The following is a 22,421-nucleotide window of genomic DNA, read 5'->3' as shown; positions in this document are numbered from 1 at the left end:
CAGAAAGTTGTAGAGTGCAGTGATGTCTCTCCTGAGCCTCCTCTTCTCCAGACTAAACATTCCCAGCTCCCTCAGTGCTCCTTGTAAGATTTGTGCTCTAGACCTCTCATGAGTTACGTTGCCCTTCTCTGGACTTGTTCCAGGGCCTCAATGTCTTGTATTGAGGGGCCTGAAACTGAACACAGTACTCAAGGTGCAGCCTGACCGGTGACTCACTCATTGTCCTCCCTGCTGCTTGCTCAGGGCTTTGCATCCCACTCCCTCCTCCTGCTGCACATTCACCTGTCTATGAAGAAATTCACAGTTCACCCCCCGTTTCTCTGCTGCACTCCCCATTGTACCACAGCCCACTTATGCCTGCCCTGGTTCTGCAACCTCTGTATGTTCACATCAGTGAGATACTTCAGCCTGTTCTGAGGCCCCCACAGGCCAGAAAAGCTGAAGTATCAGGCTGCGAGGCAAGGGTGAAGTGACTAGTAAGTGCTGAAAGGAAAAAGTGCGAGCCTCATGCCTTGTACCAACCCATGCCAGTCATGTGGTACCTCTGCTTTTCCCCTTCACATACGTACACATGGAGCAGGCTGCCCAGAGAGGCTGTGGGTGCCCCATCCCTGGAAGTAGTCAAGGCCAGTTGGATGGGGCCCTGGGCATTGTGATCTGGTGGAAAGGGGGTGGAACTATAGGAGTTTTAAGGTCCCTTCCAATCCAAACTATTCTATGATTCCATAATTCTCTGATATTCTGTCTGCTTCCACCTTTGCCTTACCTATCTGCAATGTGATAACTGCAGTGCATCCACTCTGCCTAAAACAATGCAGGCACTTTCATTAGGAGCAAATGATACCTCTGTGTGGAGAAACTGAGTACTGTTTTGTCCAAAGAGAGTGAAAACAAGGGGAGAGTCAGTGACATGGCAAAGTCTGCAAGTGAGACACAGCTGAAGAGAAATCTGCAAATGTCATGAATCTCACTAGGAGACTGAAAAGGGCACCTCCAAGCTTGAGCGGGAGATGAAACTGTGCCCATGTTGTCAGCATTCCAGAGCAACAATGGGGCAATGAGTCCTGTTTCTACTACTTTATTTTAGCACCAGCAGTTTTAAATGCAAGTGGCAATCATCTCACTCTGATGCAAAACACAGTCCACCAGCTGCTCTTGGTCAGTGCTGCTCTTCAATTCCTAGAAGAGCCCTGCAGCACACTTCCCCGAAAGATGCTAGCTCTAGTGGCTGGCAACAGCTTGTCAACTTGTGCCCAACTCTGAGCGCCACATTGCTGCTTGGTTTACGCTTGGTTTTATGCTTTTATTGGTAAGCTGTCCTTCAGCAGGAGGATCTCCCCTCCATTTATCTGCAAAATACAGACTGCAAAGTGGGCATTGCAGGACACTTGAAGGTTTTGGTTTAGTCTCAGTTTGAAGAGGGCTGACCAACCCATATGTCCACACTCCAGTTACAAGAAGTTGGGCTTTAATCGCATCGATGACCCTTGAGTGCATGTGGTCCAGTGTGTGGTAGGGACCCGCTCATCACACAACCTTTCTGAAACATTCATGTAGTCTGCTACAGAAAAGCAGAATTATTCATTGCAGATATGTAGCAATGTATAACTTGTATGTAGTAATTATTCACTGCTTGCTGCCTTAGCCTGCATCTATTCTAAATGAGGCAGGATGGTTAAAGCCTTGATACTCTTGGAATAGCATATGCAATAATATATTAAAATGCACTCTCCGGTATGTTTTAGCAGAGATTGTGCTGGTTATTTCTCTCCTCGACAAATGCAGCACACAAGAGTACAAGACACCCAGGCTCCCATGGGCAGGCACATAGCAGCTTCAGCTGTATGTAGGACATGGCCTAGCAGTCTGAATGTCCTGTACAAGGTTGTAATCTTAGCATTACCTTGTTTTGTGATGCCCTTGTTTTGAACAATAATTTTCCATAGAATGAGAAAGAAAGAGTTTGTTAAGGTTTAGGAAGTTCTTGTGTCTCTGAGGGAAGAGCCTGCCATAGTCAGGTTTCTCATTCTTTCTCTCATATGCAGCAGAATATTCCATAGGTGAACTTCGCTATTTTGGTGTGAGTTAAAAGTATCAACACATGTGTTTTCCTTTGGGTAAATGCAAGCAGAGAAATCAGAATTTACTTACCCAAGGTCATTCAAGGTCAGAGGCAGGCAAGGGATTGGAAACCCAGATCTGAGAACTAATTAGGCCATTGTGTAAGCTACAGTGTGAACAAGCAAAAAGTCATGAGTTTTCCTAACGTGGTTTTGTAATATGACAAAATTGATACCTGAAGGCAGCAGCATTCTGGGAAATAGGGAGGAGATGGCCATGTGCAGCTCCTTGCCTTTCTACTGCAAGAGAACCCAGGACCTGGAAAGCAGCAGGACAAGTGCAGGTACAGAACTGAATACTGACATTCCAGGGCAGAAATAAGTGATAAACTGTTACAGTAGAAAACACTTAGTCCATTAGCCTCATTGAAATCTTCCACCCCTTTGTGGGCTACTTAAAGCCCACTGAAGTGATGATTCCACTTATTTCAGTGCTATTCTCACCAGGCTACTACCATTTGTGTAAGCGGTCTCTGCATCACTTTGCTGGACTTGTTTTCTGTGAGGCTGAGTGTACCACTGTATGCAACACTAGCTCCTTATTGTCTGCATTGGTCTGCTCAAGGATTCCACTTCACATGTGGAGGCAAGAGGTTCCATCACTAGAATCATGTCTACGCCGATCAGTGGTTTTGATCATTCCAGTTGTCATAAGAGACTGTCATTGTGCACACATTCAAATGTTAGCCTTGTACACTGCTGCACATCAAGGTATCCCACTACTATTTCCTTCTAAGTGCTGCTGTTCTTCCTCCTCTTGCTGAGCAGTCATCCCACATTGTGCCAAGCTACCTACTGTCTGTGCTCAGACAAAGTCAAAAGACTTTTCAATCAGAGGAAAACAGTCTTGCTGCTTTCTAATTTATAAGGAAAGTCCTGAAAGAGCTTTGCATACCTGCTGTTTTGTTTTGAAGGAATGTCAGATGGCTTTGCTTGTTGATCTCATTTGAAACACAAGCATCCCACTGAAAGAGATTAGGGCTTGGTATTTTACCAAGGACATCCTTCCTCTGGGGAGATTATTTCATGTTGGTGATAAACTGAAATGAGCACCACTAAGTGTGCTTATCATCAGTTCAAACTTTAAGTAGAAACTCTGCTTTAGGGTGTTGGATATACAGTGCAGATGCTTACATGACTAAGCCTGTACTTTGCTAGCAGCTGCAGAAGCTGTTCCATCTCTCATGCGTGCCTCCAGGCATCAGTTTAATCTCTGCTGCCTTTCCTGACCAGTGGCCTCCCAGTACTCACTCATACCCTCAAATGGCTGCCTTTTCCCCAGTCCACATGTAACAGATGTTGTATGTTCCCAAGATCTCCAAGATCTCTTTGGGAGCCAGATTTGATATAATCAGATGCTGATATAAAGCTAAAAGAGCTTATAGAGCTTAAAGAAAGAGCTACCTCTTTCTCTACTATTTTTCTGGCTAAATTTTCACAAAGAATTTTAACAAACACTGAAAATTCATCAAATCATTCCATCCTCTTACCAAAATATTTCTAATCACACACCAATCCTGTGGTGTGTATTGTACTGGTGTGGTTCCAGCACTGTTCTTATAGGACCTAAAGTCACAATTTTGGAGAAATAGAAAGAGCCATTGAAAAATTTCTGCATCACAGCTTTATTCTCTGACAGAAGAGGACAAAGAAAAAAGAATGCATAATTTCTCAGAGTCGTTATTACTGTTGCTTTGCAGCTTACCATTGATCCAACCAATATTCATCTACTTGATAACCACAAATGTTACTGTTTTCACTCTGTTCCATGTAAATGAATCAGAAGGACAGTCTCAAGCACTGTTCCAGCAAGGAGGAGGTAACACGGATGTATCCTCTTTGCTTACAAAGCCCTGTTTCTGCAAGCAGGAGGAAGCAAATGAAACAATATCTCATATAGCTCATCATTACATAGTTTTTGAGCTGATTCTCAGATATATCCTATGCACATGTTTCTCAGGGCTGTGCCATAATGCTGCTTCTGGCTTTCCGTCAGGTTTTTATGGCAGCTTTATTTATTTATTTATTTTTCCTTTGCTCTTTTCTTCTCTCCTGTCCCCCACTTTTGTCAAAATACCACCCACACCTAGGCAAGTTCCCCAGGAGCTCAAATCTCTGATTGACCATCTCTGACCTTTTTGAGTGCTTCTCTGTGACGATTCTTGTGGTGGATGCTAATCTGACATTGGAGAGAAGCTGCTCCTTGAAAAGGAGTTAATCTTCAGATCTATGTATTTATTTTCCAGTAAAATTGAAGCCAATTGCTGCCTTATACCCAGACCACTCGACTTGCCTGCTGTGATCATCAGACAGGTGGGGATGCTGTGATGAAAAATTGCTGGGAAGCTATGCACTCCAGCTTACAAAACCAACAAGGCTGTGGGGATGCAGGAGGCCATCATGGCCAGGTTTTTCCATTTTCCATAAGAAAAAGAATCTTCTAGAAGTCACAGCAAAATATCATCACCTCCAAGACTACCCAGGCTAACCAGAGCCTAGCAAAGGACAGGAGACTGTAGTGTGCTTTGCAGGCTTGGAGTTTACAAACAGAGAGCACAAGATGATGGCAAAGTGACTGCTATGTTTGCTGAAACAGTGGCATCTCTGAATATACTGCATGTTTTCAAATGTAGGAAGACAGATAGAGCAGGTGTTTTCAAACACAGGAAGACATGGCTCCTGCTGTAAAGAGCCGCTGCTATACAGTGGCATTAGAAAGTTGGCAGCATGGGGTATAAAGCCCAAGGTTAAGGGCTCAAATTCTGGTCATGGATACTGAATAGCAACCCTGCAGTGGAATAGGTTATAGCCCATATTTCCCTTCCTTGTGTCTCCCTGTAAATTTTTGCTTGAGTAGTTCAGACACATGCAGAGCCTGTGTATTAGCAATTAGAAAAAATGTATTAGCAATTAGAAAAAAGAAATGAGAAAGTCAATACAGCCTAACTTTGTGGGAAAGCATTGCTCTTACTGCTAATGTGCAGAACTGCTAGGTGTGTGAGGCAGCTCTGTCTGGCTCTGCAGCAGGTTCCTCTACTGAAATCACCCACTCTAATATTTTTAGCTGTTATTAGTGATGCATGAGTAGTGATTTTGGGATGCTCCAGACCCAGTTGTCGCTCATCTTCTTCCTTCTGCAAGCATATGAGAAAATTTCAGCTCTGAGACACTAGTGGAAGACCACTAGTGACAAAGAGAACTTACTCAGCTCTTGGGCTTTGTCCAGCCATTTCTTCCTAATTAAAAATGAAATCTTACCTAAAATAAATTTTACTCATTCATTTGCCCTCCGAATGTCAGAAACCAACTAGTTTTCTATTCTCAGTGTAGAAGTTTTTCATTGTTCAGGTACAGAATGATCAATACTGACATTTGAAAACATGTTTTTAAAAATGGATGTTGGCAGTTTTCATTTGCCTGTTTAAAGTGCTGAACATTCTCTCCACTTATTGTAGCTTTCAGTAAAGCTCAGCCTCCATTGGCCAGATCTCTAAAAAGACTGGGCAAGGTGTTCGGCACCTGGTAGCAGAGAGCTGGCAAGGCACTGCAAAAGCTACAATGCTTGAGAGGCCTCCACACTGGCTGTGCACCTGGAATGCAGGTTGGTAACCATAGATTATTGTTTTTGCTCAATCTACTGTGGAGAAACTGTTGGTGTAAGAAGTAGGGCAACTGACAAATTCTTGCTGCACAAAGACAGGGTGTTCTCACTGTTCTCTACTAAAATCATGAACAAAACACACCTCCATAGGTTAGCTGTCCCTAGAGCAGGGACAGATGTATGTAAGTATTTTGGCTCAAAAAAGAGAAGGTTATCTGTCTACCTGTTTTGTGACAGGCTTTGGCAGAAGCTGGAGGAAAGAGGATGAACATTGTCAGTACAAACACATTCCTCTTCTCCTTTTCTTCTCCACTTTCCGAAGATCCTTGACAGCAGCCCAAGCACTTGTTGAGCTGTTCTTGAGTCTGCTGGAGAGATTATTTGCATGACAGACAGGAATGCACCAAGATCACAATAAAATTCTTGACTAAAAACAACACAGAGAAACCCAAAACCAAAAGAGTTCTGGACACAGCAAGACCACTTTGCCATTGCAAACTGATATGGCATCATTTCATAGAATCAAGGGATGGCTTGGGTTGAAAGTCACCTCAAAGATCATCAGATTCCAGCCCCTTACTTGCAGGCAAGGCTGCCAGTCACTAGATCAAGTGCTAGATCAGGTTGCCCAGCCCCCATACAATCTGTCCTAGAACACCTGCTGAGATGGGGCATCCACAACATCTTTGGGTGGCCTGTTCTGGCACCTCATCACCCTCTCAGTAAAAACTATCCCCTTACACCCCATCTAAACTTCTCTCCTTTAGCTTAATCTCATTAGCTTAATCTCAAAACCCCTCACTGCAGTTACAACTTACATAATTCAGTTTTGACAAACCAGAAGAGAAGAAAGAAGGGTGCCTGTGCTTTTCTTCACCAAAGTCCTTGTTCTTGCTTCCTGACACAGCAGAGACCTGTAACATCACACTCACTTTCTTCAACAACCCCAAGGCTCAGACTTGCAAGAAACAGAAGCAGATCCTCTTGACCCTCAGTTATTATTCACAAAAACAACTGGCAATACCCAACTCTCTCTCAGAGAGGGACTAAATAATCTTAGGATAACAGGACTGGTTCTAGTGCCCTAAAACTTACCAGCTTTTGGTGGTGCATGAATATGGGGCTCTGGCTGGAGGCAAATCTCTGAAAAGTGTAAACTGACCACAAAACCCATGCTATTGAAGAGAACAGTTTGGTCACCAGTTATTTTAGGACATCAGGGTCAACAGTGTCCAAATCTGGTATCAGCTGTCCACTGTCAGAGGCAGCAAGGTGATCCTCTACTTGATTGCAATTAACTAAAAATTGGTCTCCAATTAACACCACCAGTTTTTACTGAAGATAACCACGTAAACTTTGCCAGAGTACTTGTGCTTGAGTTCTCTGTTGCTGTGATGTATTGACTTACCAAGCAGCTGCTCTTCATGCTTAATTAGCGGGTGTAAAATTAGTTGGGTTGCATGGAGGAAGAGCTGCCCTAGTTAAAACCCTTCTGCCTGCAAGTAACCAGCATCCATGAACATAGGGTGAAATTCACACCGCCATCTAGCGATCGAATATCCACTTGCTGCGCTGTACACCAAAAGCGATAACCCAGAAAAATGAACAAAGATTTTAATTTCCTGAAGATAAAACCTTGCGTATGCTTATTCTCGTACATAAATGGCTTCCTGAACAACAGTGATGGGTGACACATGTGATGGACTGCAGAGAGCCTTAGCATGAAGGAGATTGCACAGGGTAACTTACATACAAGTCCAGATAACTTGAGATACCTACATCTGGTAAAACTCTTTCAGCTCTTCATATGAAGCATATGGACTCCTAAGAAAATGTGTGCAGCTTTTACATGCTATAGTAAAATGCTTTTGTTTTATTTGTTCCTTTGTTTCCAGAGCAGGTACAAGGAGGCACATAACATGCAGAAGTGTTCCTCTCCCAACAGCATAATTTCTGCTCCAAAAATAAGATCCTTGTTTTGTTTTGTATCTGAAGGGTGCATATTCTTAAGTCAACTGATGCATTAAGATAAAAGAATACTGAGAACAGAGAAGAGATGAATAGAGAATATGGCCAGATCAGTTTTAAACTGTAATTTCTGCCAGGAACAGACCATCCCTGTTTGAACATTCCAGCATTAGATAAGCTCTTGTGGAGACAAACAGGTGGTTGTCTACTTTATAGATTTCTACTCCCTTCTTCATAGTTTATATTCCCTGTTCAGCTGCCTTGAGTTGACTCCTATGCAGTGTGTACTAATCAAAATGTACACAGAGTACTTTGAAGTAGCAATGTTATTCATGAACAAAATTATACAGAGCAGCTCAAAACTGTCAGGGTTCTGAAAAGGACCTGTTACGAAGACAAAAGTAATGCAGATGTTACCTTCAAATGCTATTTGGTACTCTTTGTTCCCTTTGCTGTGTTGTACCAAAAGTCTGCCAGTAGAGCCCTACAGGGAGATAAATTATTTTCGCCTTGAAAATATTTAATAGAGATGATCACTTACAGGAAAGATTAAGTACTGCAGGATACACAACACCCTCGGACTGAAAGTGAAAAGCTGTACTTCCACATAAGCAGGATTGCCAAAACTCAGCCAAACACTCTCTTGCCAACTTTTACAAATCCATCTATGATGAGCAGAAGATATACTAGTGAAAGTTGTTGCCACCCCAAAACCCACAGAATAACCACAAACTAAACCAGACTCTCATGATGCAAGCCGCAAAGTCTTATCCCACAACATCAACATTTGCAGAAGGCACCAATGTTTAGAAAAGGGCATGGGCCCAGCTGAGGAACATTTTTCATTGTATTGCACCCACCATGCCATATCTGTGAGTACATCTGAGACGTGATCCAAGGTGATGATATTCTCTTTCCATTCACGTGCATGAGGCAGGAAAATTGCAGCTGCAGTGTCACTGCCTGTTTTGATTTGCACACAATTCCACCCGAGGTTCCAGTTACACGGATTTACAAGCAACAGTGGTACCAATACGGTTTTCCATTCAGACTACTACTGTGCAGGAGTAGAATTTTACACAACAGTCATGTCACTATATACAATTAATAACACTAAGTTTTACTGATAAGCCCTTAGGACACAGCAGTTCCATGCCTCCCCTGATCACGGCAGGCAGTAGCAGTGCCTATAGGTTAGCCACCTAACATTTTCCACTGCAGGCCCTGCTTTTGTTAACTTATATATTTTGTCAAGCTTCCATTTTAATGAAAAAATTCTGGCTTGGGCATTCTTAAATCTAAAGACTTGGTACCTGCAATTGCAAATTTGTTCGGCAGCATGTCATTTTCACAGCTTTGAGAACTCAGCATTATGGAGTGTGACTGGCTACTACAGAACCAAAGCAGTTCTTGAGAATAGTTTTGGAGCAGCCTTGCAATCTGAATAAGAGTAAACACAAAGATTTGAAAGGAAAAATGAAAATTTCTAATGTAATAACTTTACATTTTATTTGTTTTTAACTGAACTCTAGTCTCCATCAGGACTCTTAGCAGTTGCATAATTTGCTGCGTCCCATGTTTTATTTTGCTCTTGGGATAAATTTCTGGAGTGCCTATCTGTTGATTTTTCCTCTGATAAAGTCAGCTCTCGGAGAAGAGGTATTTTCTTTCCAAGTATTGTTATACTTGTGTAATTGGAATAAAACTGTTAAACTTGTCAGCAGATAATGACTCCTTGCTGAATACTTCTGGACATATTTTCCAGTATGAGAAGGCCCAAAGTTACGAAACCATAAAAGTCTAAGAGACTGGTCAGAGAATCCCCCTATACTTGACACAGAAGCACATAAGAGACGTAAGAGACTAAAGAGATCACAGCAGACTTCATCTTGCTTAGATGAATTATTTTCATTGAAATGGATGCTTGCTTTTGCAAAGAACCATCTGGCTTACTCCAATCAAACCATTATAAAAGATAGGGGAATGCAGTAGCATCATATGCAGAGGCAAAGCCACCACCCTGTTTCCTCATGATTGATGATGTTTATTCTATGTCTTCGTGAGCTTTCTTGATTTGTAATGGCAAATATCTTACTTTGCCCTGAAGACCTTGAAAATGCTCCTGGCAGAACAGTAATCCAGACTTACCGTAGTTCCAGTTTGGAACAATTTACCTGGCTAGAAATATATATGCTTTATTCTATGCTAGAAATTCAACTGTGGTTAGAAAATATATATAGATATAGGTAGATAGGTATAGCAAATAACAAGTTTCCAGAAGTTTGAAGCTTATGTCCATTCTAAACATCTAACATTCTAAACTCTACAAAAATGCCTACTTTACCACTGGGAAAGTGGCAAAAACATTGTAAGATATAGCTTATAAACATTAATTACATTACACATAATTAATTCTGTTCCCCGTGAATTGCTTTAAATCTGAAGAATACATAGGATTAATATATTTCAAACTTCTGAAATAATCTCCACTAACATCTAATTATTGCAACAGCTTTTAACATTTAGAATCAGGAAGACTGCTCATATTATGGAATAAATATTATTATTTATTTCTTCCCTCTACAATTGTTTGCATGAAAATATTTAAAACGAGACAAGCACTCTTTGCTAAGATTAAAGCTTACAACAGCTATTTACTGAAAATAGGATAGGTACAGCAGGCTTCTTGTACAGGTATTCACATCCCTCACAGTTCTGTATTGCAGGTAACATATCTTTCCTAAGTGTGAGGAAAATTATTTCTTGGCTGAATAAATGCATGGGAAAGACACAAAAAAGTCTATAGGAACAAGAAGATTGAGGAATGTAATGCAGATAGGTCCCCAATATATGTTTTTCTTCTCTTACAACTCAATGACAGTATTTGGCATAACCAGTTAATTATGATTATTTCTGATCTGTAATCAGAGAAATCTGAGGTCATAAAGGCTGAAAGCAAAACAAAACTTCACATTTTCAGTGGTCTGAACAGAACTCCAAGAAAAAACTAAGCAAATTTTACAGGATCTTCAAAGCATTCTTCTTGATTGTGCAGACAGGAATTCAAGCCTCCCTTGAAAACATCCAGTGCACTGAAAATTACTGTGATAAAAATACACCAGAGCCAAGACAAAAAACAAAAAAACAACCCCCCACCCCATACAAACAAACAAAAAACCCACCAACAAAAACCCATAGATTCCCATGTACATAAAGTGGACGTTCTATTTTTAATCTCAACTGGCATCTGAGAAGAACACACCATGAACATTCAAAGATGAAAAAAGAAATCACTAAGAATTTCAGATAAATGCTTTAACTGTTTTTATTACAAAATGACAGTTGGCATTAATTACATACAACAGTACATGCTGCCAGTGTTGCATAGCTGCTCTCACCTAAACAGCTTCAGCACCTACTTGTACTAATCTGAAGTAGGTTACTTTATATCCCCTATGTATAGAATTAATTGCAGTCATTTCTGCAGCATCTGACATGACTATTAGAAACAACAAGTAGATAAAAGTAGGTGTAAGAAATCGGTTTAGTGCTTTATAAATAGCAAGTATAGCTTTATGTATTTGTTGTTAGGAAATAAATCCTCTAGTTGGTACATTTAAATTATTATGCTCTAATTCATTTTTGCCAGATCTAGAGCTATTGCCAGTAGCAGAGGCAACTCAAGAAACTATGCAGCACTATGCAGTCCTCTTTTATTGCAGCAATACCTCTTTCACCAGGAGAATTCTACGACGCATTTTACAACAGCTGATGTCCCCTACTGAGTACTCTTCTACAACAGCTTGAGAGCTTAACATTATTTCTTCCAAGTTCAGTTATTGCTGTTTGTCTGTCACTGTGCTCTGTTCAGTGTTGGAGCTGTGCTTGTTCTTAAGGGACCTCCCAATGTATCTCCAGTATTCCTTTCGGATAGTGTCTTTTTCTTTAGCCAGGATTTCACACAGCTAAGAAAGAAAATTGAGACATTGTGGGGTTACACTGAAAACTGAAGCAATCTCTAATTGTCTTTATAAAATACAATGGCAATCCAGGTCAGTTGGTTTTATAAATAATTTTTGGCAACACAGTTTTTGTGTTTGTTTGTTCTTGGTTTTTAACAAATTTGTAGCAAGTGTCCAATGACAAATCCAAGTAGCAGGCAACCAGCTTGACAGTGCCCCAAAATCTCCAGTCCTACTTTAGCTACAGCTGCTTCCTCTGAGATTCCTTTCCACAGCTATTGCTTTTTTCTGCTCCAGACTATCCAGCCTACAGCATAATTCAGGGAATTTTTAATTCTCTGACAAACTTGGTTGTCTCTTGATGGAACAGTAGGTTCTAAACCCTTGATTAAAAGCAGTAGAGGAACATGAGATATCTCCTAATGAACTGACAGGAGATATGTTGTTGATAGTTATTAACTTAGCACACTGTCTTGTAAAGATTCTCACAGTAAGTCAGTATCACTCTCACACAACTTGTTAGAGGTCCTATACTGGTTCATGTTCTGATTTTTATTTTCGTCTGATTGGGCAATGGAGCATAAGTCAACCCTTCTCAAAGGACATGACGTATAAAATCTATACAGTAGGAGCCACAGCTCACAAATGTTCTTGCCAATTCCCTGTTTATACAAATGATGTTGTCGCTTAGTGAATCAGAGTACAGAAATAGCAGCTCCAAAGCCTAAATATATGCAAAACCCAAACTCAGTGAAATGTTATTAAATGGGAGGTACAACTACCCTTATTTAGACTGGTCCTGGAATACAGCAAAAGGATTTCTTGTTCTCTTGTTCTCTTTTGCTGAGAAAGAACAATGCTGGAACACAGAGACTACAGGCAAGAACTGTAACTACAGTTCTTATCAGAGTGAGTTTCTGCACACCTCATAGAGTGAAAAAAGTGTTCTTATAAAAATTGCACTGCAAGGATACCCCCAAAAACAAAGAACAGGGAGATAAAAAAAACACTGCTAGGAGTCCCTTATACCCAGCAGGAAGTGATGCCCAACTCTCCTTAGTGATGCTCCCAGTGTCTGTTGGCCTTTAAACTAATTCCATAAACTTTTTAAGAAATGATTAGGTACAAAAGGAGCTTGAGTATCCAATCAGATATAAGTACTCTGAGAACAAGGTTCCCTAACTTACAAAGAAAAATATGTTTAGCATTGGAAGCTTTGTTTATTCAAACTTATTCTGAAGATTATATTAGAAATCTTCCTTTATTACCTGGTGAAGAAAAATTACAGTGATTTGTTAACTGGCAAGTTACTATTTATAGGTAATTAAACAAGATGTTTATGATTACTTGGCTTTGATTTCCACCTCCTCATAGAGATGCTGTGCTTAACAAGTGACCTGTTCCATTTACAAAATCCAATCCCATTTGGTCTAAATATAAAACATGAGAACAATAGATGGCGTCCCTGAAAGCAAAACCAAATCCTCCTAACGTACCTCTAATGCCTTATTTAACGTTTCTTCCTTGTTTTCACACTGGTTTTCAAGCATATCTTCATATATGTCCACAAGAAAGGCAATCAGATAAGGTGAGCTGTGGCTGGGCTGTAAATTCAACAGTTGCTCTAGCAGATTTGGATACTTAGAAAGACCACGATCCTGCAGAATCCTGAAATATAAGTAAATAATCTTAAAATGTAACACTGGGAAATTTAATGAGAATTGGTTTGGTTATTACTCCTTTCTTTGATGATCAGTACAGGTGCAAACATAAGCAAGGCAGTAAGGAGGAAGTATAATTATAACGCAGCAATAGCATAGCTTCATGTTGTAGCACACAAGTAAAATTATGTTCAAGCAAACAGAAATTAGACTGAAAGCACGCTTGCCCCCCAGTGGATAACTCACCCTTTTAAATAATTCCAAGCACTCTCATTATGTGGTACAGCTGTGATCATTTCAAGAGTGTATCTGTGAGAAAAAGATAACAGCTCATGAAGGTAAGCACTAACAACTCTTTCAGAAATCACCTGCATATGTTCAGATATTCCTAAGTATATCCCTTCAGTCTGTATTTCAGAATCTTATTGTAGATTACCACAGTTGGTTCCCTGATCACAAATGTCTGGCAATATAATCATCACAGCTCTCGAGGAGGCAGATATTATAAGAACTGATTTAAATTCTGAAGCGTATCCATTAGGTGAGATTCATACAACGCTGAAGTAGCTCTCATAATTTTGAGTGTTAATCCTAAGAAACACTACTACCTACCATTGCTGTACAAAAAATGCTCAGCAAGTCTGAATTTAACTGACAAGGACTGGGGTAATAGAAATCCAGAGAGAGCTATGTTATCACTGGACGTGGTATCTGTTGAACATCTGTTATAAGGCTACGTCTAAGCATACCCCACAGAAAGGCACAGCCTAAGCTCTCAGCTCATCGTCTTCTGCTGCAGTTCTGTTGAAGAAGCTGTTAGATAACTCCACTAAAGCAAAGCAAGAACAAGCAGCTGCCACACAGTTGCAAAGTCACGTTGCATCTTCACAAAATAGCTTTGACCAACTGCTCTTCCCACAGCATCTCTAAGCATTCAGCTAATTTGCAGAGACAGCAGATACTGATAAACAGTCCTACATGCAGCACTACCAAAAAGGTATACCGGAGCCTTTCTCACCCTTCTGCAGTCAGCATCACAAGGACTGAGAGCATCCCAAGACATCAAGCATCCCAACCACTTTCTATAATAACACCTGCAAAGTCTTTAATCGACAGGCTGGTTCTTCAGATGATCTCCCACTACGATTATCTTGAATACAGCACCACCTTATTGTACCGTGTTCTATATCCACTAATACACAGACCAAAGGAAGCAGATCTAACTCGTATACAGAAAAAGCTGGAAGTATCCAATCCTCAATTATGGAAATTACTCCTACTCATTAATATACAAGAACATTACAAACTGGATATGAACTTCAACTTGCATCAGTATGCTAAGACAACCACAAAAGTTTGGTGGATGGGATCAACTATGAAGAGTATACCACCAGGCCTATTCAAAGCCATAGTCTTTCCTCTAAAGAATAGCTCCAAAAAATTCAGGACTTTTTTCATTGCTTCTTCACTTTAGACCGAATGTTCTCATAACCATCAACCCTGATTAGAAGCCTGAGATGTGAGAAACATGTAAGGAGGCTTCCCCTACCACCACATGCAATAGAAATGCCTGTGAACTCTCTTTTTTTCACTTACAAATGTACTGATCATGTAACTCTGTTTTTTTTTTTTTTTTTTTTTCCTGTTGCTAGCAGTATTAAATTCCTCACAAAAGGCAATTTTTCTCCCTGGAGTTCATATCCACGTTATCTTTAAATCACAGAGACTACAGAAACAACAGTTCAGTACAACACCAAAGAGCACCTCTTCTGCCAAGCTTCATAGTTCAACAATTTGCCTCCACAAAAAAGAGCAAGGTAGGAAGAGAACTCCATCAGAACAGCTTCTTGAGGATAAGGATTTCACACAGAAACACTTAATGCTTTGGAGTGAGAGGGACCTTAAAGATAACCAATATCCAACCCCCTTGTCGTGGGCAGGGCTGCCACCCAGCAGATCAGGCTGCACAGGGCCCAATACAGCCTGGTCTTGAACACCTTCAGAACTGGGACATCCACAGCTTCTGTGGACAGCCTGTGCCAGGGCCTCATTGCCCTCTGAAAAATTTCTGCCTCACATCTAACCTGAATCTTCTCTCTTTGAGTTTAGAACTGTTCCACTTCATCCTATCCCTATCAGACCACATTAGAAGTTGGTCTCCGTTCTGTTGAGAAACGCCCCTAGATACTAGAAGGCTGCAACAAAGTCTCCTTGGAGCCTTGTCTTGTCCAGGCTGTTTTATTACTGCTTAACAAGTCACTGGTATTGCAGACATCTAGATGCATTCCAAATAGAACTACAAAGCCCAAAGTAATCGAGGCCTGTCATAGTACTTCTTTGCTTGCATAACTGAGATGGCTTAATATGGGAATGAACAGCTTTACTAACTGGACTTCTCTGTCTAGAACTGCTGGATCATCATAGCCGGTGGTGTTGAAAATTACAAAATATCTTTGGTTCCAAACAGAGTTATTTCTCACATCTTCCCTTAGAAGCTGGTCTACATATTCCAGTTCACTGTCCCACAACTTGAACTCCTAAAGAAACAGAAGGAGGGAGAAAATCAATCAAAAGTTTTTGTTTTTAGAACACATTCTTCTTACGCATTAATGCTCTGTTAAATACAGAGACATTTACAAAAAAAATCAACACAAACTTCAAAGGAAAATAAGGGTGTACTGTGAACAAGCTATGTTATACAGTTACACTCAAGGGCATGAGTTAATCATTAAATTCACACACAGAAAAGGAAGCAAACAGTAGTAGGTCTCCTTCAGCTTGGCTTTTAAAAGGCTAGTTTGTATCTAAATTCTATCATTCAGTACAATGCAACTATTTTCTCTTTCCCCACAGTTTTAAGAAACAATACGCCAAGTGCCATGCAGGATGCATTTAAGATGTCAAACTCTACAACCTGAGTATAGGTTATGTAAAGCATAATCAGTTCTAGGTGCACTATACCTGAATAACCCACTGCCTGTGTTGCCAAGCATGGTAATTTTTGGCATCCTGGTTAAGAATGTCAGCTATGAACTCAAGCTCTTGGGATGGATCCTGCAGCCACTCCACCAACACTCGTCTGTGATGCCTGATGATAAGAAGAGAAAGTTGTTTGTAGGTTTTAGTCAAGAACTTGTGTGAGTAACTTGTGTATTAAAGCAGCATTTAACATCTGCTACTACTACAAAGTATCTGCACAAAAAGAAGTGCTATGTAAAAGAGACACGTGAACAAACATTACTTGTCTCCGAGAAATACAGGGTGCCAATTTACATAGTAACAAATTTTCTACAACAAATCCTGTAAGTATGAATTGGTCAATCATCTTGTTTCAGACAAGCTGTGTTTACCTGAAGTAACACATCCCCACTTCAACACTAATGTCAGAGTCTTCAGCTAACTAAATAAATAGTTCTTTTCTTGTCCTACATGCATTTCTCTACTAATAACAATGTGGTGCCATTGGCTCCCGTGACTGGAGCGTTGTAATGGAAGGATATAGGCTCTTTAGGAAAGACAGACTGAGAAGATGAGGAGTGGTGGGCCAATGACCAGCAGAAGTGCATGGAGCTCTGTCTGGTGACAGGTGACGTTCTGAGCCAACTCAGAATTCATGGATTGGGATGAAAGTGAGGACAGGGCTATGAGACAAAGGTGACATGGGGGTCTGCTACAGACCTCCTGACCAGGAAGAAGAAGCAAACAAGACCTGCACAGTTTGATCGGAGAAGCCTGATGTTCATAAGCTTTTGATCTCACTGGGAGAGTACAGTCAGCCCAGTATTCTTTGGAGGGACAACAATGCAATGAGGAAGTTGAGGAGGTTCCTAGAAAGCACTGAGTATAACTTCTTCCTCCAAGTCACAGGGGGACCAGCGAAGAGAAGAGTTGTGCAGGACCTCATTCTCACCACCATAGAGGGTTTTGCTGGGAACATAAAGGTCAAAGGCTGCCTTGGCTGCAGGGACCACAGAACGGTGGAGTTGAAGATCCTGGGGGTATTCAAGGGTCACCTCCTCCAGGTTCAGCCAACAAAGAATTAGGGCAAAAAGGTCAAGAAGCCTGCATACATCAGCAAGGAACTCCAGGCCAAATTCAAATGCAAGTATGAAACCTTGTGTTTGAAGGCTGGAAGCAAGGACTGAAACTAGTCAGAGATATCAGGGGCAACAACTGCCTCTGCAAGTATGTCAGCACCGGAAGGAAGACTAAGGAAAATGCAGGCCCTCTGCTGAAAGAGATATGAGACCTGGTTATATGGAAAAGTGAAAAGGCTGAGGTACTTCATCTGCCTTCTTTGCCTCAGTCTTTACCAGCAAGACTGACCTCAGGAACTCTCAGTCCCAGAGGCCAGTTTGAAGGGCTGCAGTGAGGAAGATGACCAGGTCAGGGAACACTTGAGCAAACTGGGCCGTGGGCTCTGATGGGATGTACCTACGAGTGCTGAGGGAGCTAGTGGATGTGACTGCAAGGCCATGCTAGATAACATTTGCTCACTGCAGCACCTGGAAGAGGTGTCCAAAGAGTAGAGGAAAGCAAATGTCATTCCCATCTTCAGGAAGGAGGACCTGGGGAACTACAGGCTGTTCAGCCTCAGCTTGGTGTCTAGAAAGGTGACGCAGGATCTAATTCTGGAAACCATTTCACAACACAATGAGGACAATAAAATCATTCCTACACAAAGACAATCATGGGACTGGAGCACCTCTCTAGGAGGAGAGGCTGAGACTCAGGACTCTCTAGCCTGCAGAAGAAAAGACTAGATGGGAATCTCAGCAGTGCCTATAAATATCTGAAGGGACTATGCAAAGGAGGCAGAGACATGGTCTTTTCAGAGGGGACCAGTGCCAGGGCAAGAGGCAGGGGGCACAAAGAGGAACACCAGGAAGCATTTCAGTGTTATGCAGGTGACTGATTACTGGTAAACTTGCCCAGAGAGGTTGTGGATTCTCCCCCTCCTTGGAGATATTCCAAAATTGCTTGCACACAGGGCAGCCTGCTCTGGGTATCCCTGCCTAAACAGGGCTTGGAGCAGATGGAACCGGGGGTCATCTTTGAGTTTGCAACTGCTGTTTGCTCAATTTCCATTCATTTTGGGGTAAATTCCAAGATCCAATATAAAAATAAAAAATACTTTTCATTCATCCTTTTCTTTGTCTTTTCATCAGTCATTGTTGTTCTGTCACATTTATTTTGGTAGTTTAAAAACTGAAATGAAAACGAGATCTTTTATCACCATCAAGTTTACAACAAATTGCTACAGAGCACATTGGCAGTGATAGTGATCCAACTTAATCTAACTTCTCTGCTGCCATCACTGCAGTACATGCAGAATCAGCTTAAGAAATTTTAGGATCAATGAACTTAACTTCTCCTAGACAACTGAAAAATCCAAACTACTTCAGAAGCTCTACAAACTGAAAAGAAAATATAGTTTTACCAGACTTGGTAGTTCTTTGGTTGATCTTCAATTATTGCTGTAATATATTTAAGCTCCTCATAGAGATCCTTTCCCAAGGACTGCAGGAGGACCCTCCGGAAGTGCCTGTACAAAAGTCAAGCATTCAAACATTGCAACAGACATTACTATGATTCATAAAGGAGCCTTTCTCCGCAGGTGTTCTAATAGCTACAGAACTAAAAAGAATGCAAGGAACTAAATGGCATATCCAGTTCTGTTAAAGGCCACTCGGGCAGGGAACAGTGCACAGCTGGTATGCGACTGGTTATGACATGTTATCTAAAACCAGAGCGATGATAAGTCTCAAGTCAATCTTTGTCTATCCACACTAGTCTCAACACTGCAGAAACTACATGGTTGTGCACTTAAAATAACGTAAGCTTTCCATTTTTATGTGAGTTAGTGGAACAAAAACATAACAAGAGTATTTGCTGGCATTCATGATTTAAAAAGCCTTCCTCTGAATATCAGAAATTCACTGCTTATTCATTATCTACTCAGAAACAGGACGGATCTTTCAAAACACAGTATTTCTATGTATGCTACTATCTAGCAGTCAGATGGTAACTACTGTGTTTTTACAAGTCTTCTTCAAGTCACCTGAAGACAGCTTCCTTACTTTGCCAAGGAAATACCACAGCTTAAAATTTGATAACTTACAAGATAAAGTTCTTTTTGTAGCTAGTTTTGTTTTTACTTGATAACATCCTCAAAACAAACTGAATGAAAACAACTAAATCAAAACTAGACAAGGAACATACTGAACATGGGCTACATTATTAGCTCAGTAAGAATCTACCACATTCCCCTGTGCAAACTCAACTAGTCATGCCCTGATTATACGAACAAAACTGTTAAGAGTCAGAAGTGGCTAGCAATTATCTGACAACAAAAATAATCTTGGGTAAAAAAAATCTAGGTAATCACTTACCAAACTGTATAGTTCGCAGCATTTAATTCAATGGCATCTGCTGTTAGCTTAAAAGCTCTTTCACTTCTCTCATCCTTCTGTAGAACAGCTCGGAAGTAATCATAGACATCTCGAACTAAAAAGATAACAGTATCTTATCCAAGGCTATGAGAAACTGGCTGATTAAGGGGTAAGGTTAATAACGATTTCAAGTTACTTCCTGTTTTGTGTACTTGAAATACACCTCCATAACACCAAATGGCTCTGCCAGTACTGTTTAACATGGCTAATGACATTAGTACACTGAAAAGCCACATAAATATCTTAATGTACTATCTCAATAATTCCTAAAACAACCAGAAAAGTATCTTGATACTTAGTCACACTGTTTTCTCAGATGTGGTAGTTTCACATACGCCTCTTAAACTAGAAATGTCTCACTATGACAACTATGCTATCTGCAATTTCTTTACGTGTATGAATTCAAAATCAAACCTGGGCTACTAACATCTGATATAAATATTCAACATCAGAAACATGCGGTGAAAACATCACATGCAGCTGCTGTAACACAAAAAATACTTATTTTTTCTCTACCAGGACAAGTACACTAGTAAATATATTACCTGAAGCATGAAGACGCTTTAACAGTACTAAGGGAAGATATAAACGTAATCAATTAAAATCTTCCCCGAATAAATGGTTTAAAACTTACATTTTTCACTATAGATGATCTGAACCACAGGATTTGGACCGTCATTTTGAGGAACGGGTTCAATGTCTGCCCATTCTTTCCTGTCCCTGTAAGCACACACATACATATTCTTAAACTTTCAATGCTTTTAAAGTACTACTTCTGACCGTGAAACACACGGATCTGTGTCCAGACCTCACCTTCCTCCTCCTCGTCCTCCTCATCAGCATACCTCCCCCACCCCCGCGCCTCCTCACGCCCGTACCGGAGAAGACACGGCCCAACCACTCGACGCTGCGCTGTCGCGGCCGTACCTGTACAGCACGTAACCTCCATCCTCCTCTTCTTCCTCCAGCAGCTGCCCAAAGCCGCTCTCCGGCTCCACGTCAGTACCACCCTCCGCTTCTAGCTCTGCCGGCGCCATTCCCTCCGACGCCATCGCGCCGTTCATCTGCCGCTTCCGGGGCCTGACGGAAGTGGGGAGAGAGCAGAGAGCAGAGCGGCGATGGCAACAGAAGAGCGCCACCTGGCGCTGCGGGGTGGTAGGGCCGCCTGTGCTCGGGTAGCTGTACGCTGTAACCTGAATAACAAGATGCGAAAGGCAGGGAAGGCACTACTCGTGCCCGAACCAAAACGCCCTGATCGCTTTCTGCGGGGCTGTTCTCCAGCCCCTCGCCCCCCGTTCGGTACACTGAGCCAGGGCTGCCCCATCCCAGTTGCAGAGCCCAGCATTGCTCTTCTTCACGCAGATGGTGACCGTCCTCGAATTTGTCCCAATTTGCTGCAAGGCCTTTCTACCCTCGAAGGAGTCAACGCTCCTCCTACTTTAGCGTCATCCACAAATTTACTCCACATAACTTCCAGATGTTTATTGGAATCAACAGTGAAAACACAGAAGAGAACGGGCCCTAAAATGGAGCCCTGTAGAACCTCACTGGTGTCAAGTAGGGCAACCGTCAGCCCATAGTCTTCCTTCACCCAGCACAGCCATGTTTTGCTTGTCACAAGACACTCTTATGGGCACCGTGGCCATGTAATGTCACAAGCCACCTCCCTGCCAACCGCTATTGATACGGGGACCCTGAGAACAGAACCCCAGTTGCTGACTGACTCGTGTCATGGAAGCACCTATCTGTGAGTGGGAGCTACGGAGAGAGCCTTCTCTCCCATTCTGGGCGCATTTGTGGAGGAGGTTGGATCCTCCTCCACCAAAGAAGCCTTGGTTTCTCAAGAGCAGCAGCGAGCCAGAGACAATGGATGTAGATCCTCCGGAGAGCAATGTTGAGCCTATGCAAGTGGATCCACCTTCATCAGGCCCGGGCAAGCAATATAACACCATACTTGCCTGGGGATGTCACTACATCCATTGGCAGTGCAGCAGGGGCTCTCAGTTTCCATCTCGGTGTTGAAGAGTCACCATCAGCCAGAGAGCCTCTGGGCCAGCTGCTGCTCTCTGTAACCCCTTCTTCCCTGTGCCCCATCCTCATCCTTCCCCAAGACCTCTCACCTCTTCCTTTCCAAGCTCTGAGGCCAAAGGAAGCACTGGGACTGCTGTCCTCTATGCTTCTGCACCGGGACAATAGGAGGAATTCAGTGGACGGCCCCAAGCTCCCTATGGCCTCCAGGCAAGTCCCGAGGAAGAGAGCAGGACTGGGGCTGTTGTTCTCTCAGCAGCTGCGTTGGAACCAGGAGGAATGCAGCAGATGGCCCCAAGCTCCCTGCGACTTCCAGGCAGCACCAGACAAGGTAGAGAAGCAGCTTTCCATTAGAGAAGTGGAAGGCTTTTGTTTGGTTGGGAAGAAGGGATGGCATTCAGCGCGAAGTTCCTTCCAGGTGCTCCCTGAGGACTTTTGTTTCAAAACCAGACAATAAACTATTGAAAAGAACAATGCAGAACAGTAATAATAATAAAAACCTAAAGTTCTTTTCCAAAGCAAAACCATTAAGTGCCTCTCTGTTTCTGGTACTTTAGAGTCTGCTCTGGGCCTCCTGGGTCCCCTCCGCTCTCCCCAGAGGGAACAACATGTGGGAAAAGTACACTGAG

The 22,421-nt window shown here is 41.9% G+C and overlaps 1 protein-coding gene across 1 annotated transcript; it reads right to left on the bottom strand.

Moving 5' to 3' along the window:
• Positions 1 to 10,989: 10,989 nt before the first annotated feature.
• Positions 10,990 to 20,860, bottom strand: FNTA (farnesyltransferase, CAAX box, subunit alpha). The gene is made up of 9 exons (XM_010725970.3): positions 20,692 to 20,860; positions 20,399 to 20,484; positions 19,705 to 19,819; positions 18,753 to 18,857; positions 16,274 to 16,400; positions 15,701 to 15,849; positions 13,559 to 13,621; positions 13,148 to 13,319; positions 10,990 to 11,654 (listed from the first exon to the last, which is right to left on the bottom strand). The coding sequence occupies exons 1-9, from the start codon at positions 20,826 to 20,828 to the stop codon at positions 11,526 to 11,528; spliced, it is 1,083 nt and encodes a 360-aa protein (XP_010724272.3). The 5' UTR covers positions 20,829 to 20,860; the 3' UTR covers positions 10,990 to 11,525.
• Between the last annotated feature and the right edge of the window lie 1,561 nt (positions 20,861 to 22,421).

The sequence above is a fragment of the Meleagris gallopavo genome, chromosome Z, assembly GCF_905368555.1.
Source record: "Meleagris gallopavo chromosome Z, MGAL_WU_HG_1.1, whole genome shotgun sequence".
Classification (NCBI taxonomy): Eukaryota; Metazoa; Chordata; class Aves; order Galliformes; family Phasianidae; genus Meleagris; species Meleagris gallopavo.
The sequence above is the reverse complement of the archived record's forward strand: the minus strand, read 5'-3'. Positions and strand labels throughout refer to the sequence as shown.